The following is a 7319-nucleotide window of genomic DNA, read 5'->3' as shown; positions in this document are numbered from 1 at the left end:
TTTGGTGGTTTCCACACATGAAAGCAGCCCCTCCTGATAGTGGTAAGGTGCTAGTGGAGGTGAGAATTGGCCCTGAAATGCTTCACTTGGCCACAGAATGGGCATCAGCTTTGCTGACTTTGCTGCCACTAATCGAAGACAGTCAGTGCCTACACAGTCACGGCTTGAAACAATGTTTCAGTTTTTTCAAGTCATGCTGACAAAGTGTCAATTTTCAATAGTTTCTCAAGAGATTTTGGAAGCAGTCTTTGCACATGGATCTGAGAGGATCAGTCAGCAAGAAAAGTGGAGTGGGTACCTGCCCCGTCTACACTTTTTAGCAATTAATAAATGCTGGAGCTCAATTAGCCGATATTTTTAAAAGGCTCAACAAAGTCCAGAAGCTTACATATTGTCCTTCCAGTCTGGCCTTTCCAATCAACTAACTGTCAGAGCTGCTCATGCTGATAAAATGTAGTGTGCCCAGATGTGAGGCATCAGATAAAACAGTGTATTAAATCTTTAGCCCTGTACACCAACACATCATTGATCTGATGTTTGTAATGGTGAACTGTCGCCGAACAAAGTGTTGCTACTGGAGGTTTCAGAAGATCCAATTGCAAAGATGTTGAGATGTGCTGTGACTTTCAGGGTGCTCAAATCCGTTTAGTGAGGAGATTTGGAGGACCGTAATGTTTAAGACTTTTATTGGTGAAATGCAACTGAAGATAACACAGCTCCTCAGAGAGGCATGAATAAGCTGCACTGCAGCTCTACAGAAGAGCCTCTCCTTTAGGTTTCCTTGTACTCATGAAAAATAAATGTTCTTTTTTGCTGAATCAATATTTAAATTGGCACACACGGTTCTAAAAACTTAAGAGCATGTAAAAAGAATCAATGCTTTGATATTTCCAAAAAAATTTATTGAAGACACAAAAAGACTTCATTTAAAACAAATCTCCAGTTTAATATTTATTATTACTGCCTCAGTTGCTTTACATGCATTTTAAATTTGCAACTAATGCTCTAAATTCTAATTAGGGCTTTAGCTGCAAATATAAAATGAGTGTAAAGCAATACACTCATCAGCTTATCAAGTATATCATTACTTTTACAGAGAAATAAAAGGGATCAACTTACAGTATACACAGGGAGAGCTCGAAATACAGCACCCATTGCTCTAGTGCCTGATATGGAATTTTCTATTGGTTTTGATTTCAGCTGTTTAGAATCAAACAAAGGTGAATCATTCAGCACACCTTAGTTCATTGTTGTTTACTAAGCTAACAACACGTCCGAATGGTTGGAAATTGAATGATGAGTGAAAGCAATTAGATCATTTAACAAAAGAACATATGAAAAGAACTATTGAAGATTTGACTGGATGCACACAGCTTCAAAGAATAAGGTCCTCATTAAGCCATTATTTTTTGAGGTGTCCAGGATTGGCAATGAAATCTGCCATTGGTTCCAAGAATTGCTTCTTGAGGTTACAGCAGCAGTAATATTATAGGGATAACAAATTGTATTGATGGGCTGATTAACATCATTGGGATTTTAAAATATTTATTTTAAAAATACTTGCAATAAACCTTTCTTTAAATAAACTTGCAATAAACTTCTCTTTAAATTACTTAATGGGGAAGATATTGCTTAACTTTTGGGCCTTTCCAACAACTTGGTTGAGGTCACATACAATTGAGGGATCAAAGCAGCAGCTACATGGTGTAGTTTTGCGTCAGCTGGTGGTTACTATCATGAGTTGGAAGAGAGAAAGAGCATTTTTTCTAATGCCATATTATGTAAATTTGTTGAACCAAGGTATCATTTTCAGTAGGACTCCAGTTGGATCGACGAAATCAAAACCTTAAGCTTAGTAAGAGTTAGCTATTTAAAGTTGCTTGTCAAGGTCCTATCAATTATGTCTGGTCCTAGCTGATCCAAATTAATGATAATTAATTATAATTTCCATACTTATCTGAAACCCCTGCAGTGAAAAACCTACCTCCCATCATGAGGGTTCTTGTGGAGCAACGGTAGTGTCCCTACCTCTAGACCAGAAGTTCTGTATTCAAGACCCACCTGCTCCAGTGATGCGCAGTAACATCTCAAAACAGGATGATGAGGAAATAGCTATAACTCCCAGCAGATGGCTCTTGTGGTACAGTAGTAGTGTCCCCTCTTCTGAGCCAGGAGACCTAGGCTTACTTCAAATCCAACCTCCTTCAAAGGTGTGTCATAACGTCTCTCAACAGGTTGATTAAAAATGCCTAAAACTCCCAGCTTGTAGGACTGTTATAGCATTTAGGTGGTGTCCATAACTCTGAGCCAGGAGCCCATGTTCAAGTGCCACCCACTCCAAGGATGTGTTCTAATACCTGAACTAGGTGATTCAAAAATAGACTTCTGACAAAGTAAGCAGGACATGAAGTTAGCAGGAAGTGGCTGCCCTATTGCTAAAATAAGCTACAAACCAGAGGGAACTGCCTGTGGAACTGGGGTAAACTTGAAGGTAGCAGTTGAGGAATGGAGTCTAGCAAAGTCTCCATTTGCTGAGACCTGAGGTTCAGAGACTTTCCTGTAGGAAGTGGAGGTGAACTTACATTGTATTATATCAAAAGTATTAATTCCTACCCTTGGTATAGTCACGGATTTAAAGAATTTCTTATCATGATCCATGTCAAGAACCTTCCGTTCTTGTGTTAACTTTAAGTCATATTCTTCCCGATCAAATGGCTTCCATCTAATTAAGAAATAATTTAAAAGAAATGAGATGAATACTATTTATTTATCATCCAAACTGATTAAAATGAAGGAGAAGAGTACATTCAGTGAACACTGTAAATGCAGTCAATTATATTGAACAAAATAAAGAGAACTAAGACCTGGGGGCTTTAAAAATGTTTTCTGTCTGGCAGCAAAGCAAATGTATATTTTCCTGTGATGTAATATCCAAATGTAATAATGATTGATGGGTTAGCATTTGCATCCACTAGAAATGAATCAGGTGATCCTGTTATCATTTTCAGGATGAACCTAGATTTTAGTCCTTGTAACTTTGAAGAGATACATCATAGACAGTGTCAGAGATGAGGAAGTATGCTGAAAATAAGTGTATTTAATGGCTGCCACTAAGTGCACACAAAGGTAGTTACAGCGAAGGCAAAGATCCTGAGACTATTGCGAGCCAGCCAGTACACTAACTACAATTGCATTGCTTCAAACAAATTAGATACAAATTACAGGTCTTTCTGAAGTGCTGCTTCCCCCATTCTACTGCACCTATTTGCAAAGTACATCGTAAAGAATCATAGAATCCCTACAGTGTAGAAAAAGGCCATTGAGTTTGCATCGAATCCCTGCAGAGCATCCCATCCAGAACCTATCCAAGCTCTGTACCCCCACATTTACAATGACACTCCACCTGACTTCCAAATCCCCAGACATGGGGCAATTTAGCTTGACCAATCCACCTAATCTGTACATCCCGAGACACTATGGGCAATTTAACACAATTCAGCCACCAAACCTGCACGTCTTTGGACTGTGGGAGGAAACTGCTGCACCAGGAGGAAATACACACAGACACATGGAGGAGATAAATAACATTCTGAAAATTTGAAGGAACATAGACTCTAGTGAGAGAAACTGAAGGAAATCAGTCTTAGTCAGGAAATGGTTGTTGGGAAAATTAATGGGATTGAAGGCTGCAAAGTCCCCAGGACGCGATAATCTACATCCCACAGCACTTAAGGAAGTGACCCTAATGAATGCATTGGTGGTCATCATTCAAGATTTCATAAATATCGTAAGATCTCCTATGAACTGGTGGATAGCTAATGCAACCCCACTGTTTAAAAAAAGGGGTAGAGAGAAAATAAGGATTATATACCAATTAGCTTGACATCACTGGATAAAATGTCTAAATAAAAAATTTAACAGTAAAGCACTTGGAAAACAGTGACACAATTGGGCAGAGTCAGCATGGATTTACAAAAAGGAAATCATGTTTGACAAATATACTGGAAATTTTAAAGGATGTAATGATTAGAGCCAAGAAGGGGAAGATTCTAGATTTGATTTATTTGGGCTTTCAGATGGTTTCAAAGAGCCCTGTATAAGAGATCAGCGTGTAAAGTTAAAGTGCCTGTGTTGGGGGTACACACAGGGATAGAGAACTGGCTGGCAGACAGGAAACAAAGAGAATGAATAAATGGGTCATTTCCCTTGTGGCAGCCAGTGCCTTGTGTGATACTGCAGGGATCAGTGCTGGTCGCAACATATATTAATGATTTAGATAAAAGAACTAAGTGTAATATCTCCAAGTTTGCAAACAACACAAAGCTGGGTGGGATGGTGGACTGTCAGGTGGATGCAGAGACCCTTCAATGTGATTTATTCAAGTTGAGAGAGTGAGCACATGCATGGTAGATTAAGTATAATGTGGATAAATGCGAGGTTGTCCATTTTGATAGCAAAAACAGGAAAGCAGATTACGTTCTGAATGATGATAGATTTGGAAAGGAGGAAGTGTAACGAGACTTGGGTGTCAGACCTGCTGAGTTTCTCCAGCAATTTTTGTATGACTGTCATGTTTGTCTTTTTAACTTTGCTTCTTGCTTTTACTGGCTGTAATGTAACGATTTTTCTTCATTTCTATATTTTTTAACTCAGGATTGTACCTAAGATGGCGCTGTAAGTGGTGACATATAAACTTTTCACTGTATTCAATTGGGTACATGTGACAATAAAGCTAATTCAATTCAGTTCTATTTGTTTATTTCAGGGCAAATGGTATATTGGCCTTCATAATGAGAGGATTCGAGTACAGGACCAGAGTAGACTTGCTACAATTATACAGGACCTTGGTGAGATTACACCTGGAATAGTGTGTACAGTTTGGGTCTCCATGTCTGAGGAAGAATGTTCTGGATATTCAGTGAGTGGAAGAAGGCTTACCAGACGGATTCTTGGGATGGCAGGACTGATGTATGAGGAGAGGATAAATCCGTTAGGATTATATTAGCTGGAATTCAGAAAAATGAGGGGGAATGTGATGGAAATCTATGCAATTCTAACAGGACGAAACAGTATAAATGCAGGAAGGATATTTTTGATTACTGGGGAGTCCACAACCGGGGTCACAGTCTCAGAATACAGAATAAACCATATAGGACCAGATGAGAAAATAATGTCTTCACCCAGAGGATGGTGAGGCTGGGGAGTTTTCTGCCACAGGAAGTGCTTGAGGCCAAGTGTTTGAGTGAAAGTGAGGACGACAGATGCTGGAGATTAGAATCAAAGAGTGAGGTGCTGGAAAAGCACAGCAGGTCAGGCAGCATCTGAGGAGCAGGAGAATCGACATCTTGGGCAAAAGTCCTTCATCAGGAATCAGGGTGGGAGCCTCGAGGGTAGAAAGATAAATGTGAGGGGAGGGGTGGGGCTGGGGGAAGGAAGCTGAGAGAGCAATACGTGGATAGAGATGAGGGTAAAAGTGATAGGTTGAAGGGGAGAGTGGAGTGGGTAGATGGAAAGGAAGATGGATAGGCGGGACAGGTCATGAGGGCAGTGCTGAGCTGGAAGGTTGGAACTGGAATAAGGTATGGGGAGAGGAAAAGAGGAAACTGGTGAAGTCCGCATTGATGCCATCGGATTAGAGGGTCCTGAGGCAGAAGATGAGGCGTTCTTTTTCCAGGTGTTGGGTGGTAAGGGACTGGCGATGGAGGAGGTCCAGGTCCTGCATGTCCTCTGCTGAGTGGGAGGGGGAGTTGAAGTGTTTGGTCATGGGGCAGTGGGATTGATTGGTGAAGGTGTCCTGGAGATGTTCCCTGAGGCGCTCTGCGAGTAGGCTTCCTATCTCTCCAATGTAGAGAAGACCCCATCGGGATCAATGGAAGTAAGTTAATGGATGTGTGGAAGTGCAGGTGAAACTATGATGGAAGTGGAAGGCTCCTTTGGGGTCTTGGATGGAGGTGAGGGGGGAGATATGGGCGCAGGTTTTACAATTCCTGCGGCGGCAGGGCAAGGTGCCGGGAGAGGAGGGTGGGTTGTTGGGGACACGTGAACCTGACAAGGTAGTCACAGAGGAAATGGTCTTTATGGAAAGCGGATAGGGATGGGGTGGGAAATATATTTCTGGTGGTGAGGTCCGTTTGTCGGTGGCGGAAATGGCGGAGGATGATGTGATGTATGTGGAGGTTGGTGGGGTGGAAGTTGGGACCGGGGGGTTCTGTCCTTGTTGTGGTTGGAGGAGTGGGGTTCAAGGGCAGAGGTGCGGGATGTGGATGATATGTTCTGGAGGGCATCATCACCCATGTGAGAGGGGAAATTGCGATCTCTAAAGAAGGAGGCCATCTGTTGTGTTTTGTGGTGGAACTGGTCTTCCTGGGAGCAGATGTGGCAGAGGTGGAGGAATTGGGAATAAGGGATAGCATTTTTGCAGGAGGTAGGGTGGGAGGAGGTGTAATCCAGGTAGCTGTGAGAGTCAGTAGGTTTGTAGAAGATGTCAGTTTTGAGTTAGTCACCATTGATGGAAATGGAGAGGTCCAGGAAGGGGAGGGAGGTGTCAGAGATGGTTCAGGTGAATTTAAGGTCAGGCTGGTATGTGTTGTTGAAGTTGATGAACTGTTCAACCTTCTTGTGGGTGCACGAAGTGGCACCAACACAGTCAACAATGTAGCAATGGAAAAGGTGTGGAGTGGTGCCAGTATAACTATGGAATATAGACTGTTCCATGTAGCAGACAAAGAGACAGACATGGCTGGGGCCCATGCAGGTGCCCATGTCTACCCCTTTAGTCTGGAGGAAGTGGGAGGATTCAAAGGAGAAATTGTTGAGTTGGATGATCAGCCATATTGATGGCATAGTAGGCTTGAAGGTTTGAATTAGCCTACTCCTGCTTTTATCTTCCATGTATATTAGAATCTTGGAACTCTATGCAAGAAAGATTTGAGACCATTAGTCCAATCTAATGAAGACTTGTGTGAGATTACAGGTGTGACTTTTTAAAGTTCTAGCGATCATCACAAATTGGTAAGTGTAGTTTGGCTGTGGTTCGATTGTGTTTGAAAACGAGTGTCTCTTGGATTTGATGTCCATACTGCAGTGATAAACCATTGATTGTGTATTCATCTTAGTCTTCATTGTGGATGCAGAGATTTGGTATGTCAGCTGAATGCCCAAACCTGTGTGCAATATTCATGGGTATGTATAACAGTGCTGGAGTCACTGGTCAAAGCCTGTGTGCTTAATGTAATGCTCATAAGTACATAATTGAGGCAAGTCCTTGCTCTTAATTCCAGCACATATTTTCCAAATTGGCTATAAATTCACATTTCTGT

General features: G+C 41.7%; 1 protein-coding gene across 1 annotated transcript in view; it reads right to left on the bottom strand.

The window, feature by feature from the left end:
- Positions 1 to 1016: 1016 nt before the first annotated feature.
- Positions 1017 to 7319, bottom strand: part of LOC140482656 (WD repeat-containing protein 64-like) — a 133852-nt gene continuing 127549 nt past the window's right edge. Inside the window, exons 24-26 of the mRNA XM_072580159.1 lie at positions 2614 to 2722; positions 1120 to 1200; positions 1017 to 1028 (exon numbers count right to left, since the gene is read on the bottom strand). Of these exons, the coding sequence (XP_072436260.1) occupies positions 1017 to 1028; positions 1120 to 1200; positions 2614 to 2722 (202 nt within the window). The remainder of the gene's footprint in view (positions 1029 to 1119; positions 1201 to 2613; positions 2723 to 7319) is intronic.

The sequence above is a fragment of the Chiloscyllium punctatum genome, chromosome 11 (assembly GCF_047496795.1).
Source record: "Chiloscyllium punctatum isolate Juve2018m chromosome 11, sChiPun1.3, whole genome shotgun sequence".
Classification (NCBI taxonomy): domain Eukaryota; kingdom Metazoa; phylum Chordata; class Chondrichthyes; order Orectolobiformes; family Hemiscylliidae; genus Chiloscyllium; species Chiloscyllium punctatum.
Note: the sequence above shows the minus strand (reverse complement) of the source record. Positions and strands in the feature narration are given on the sequence as shown.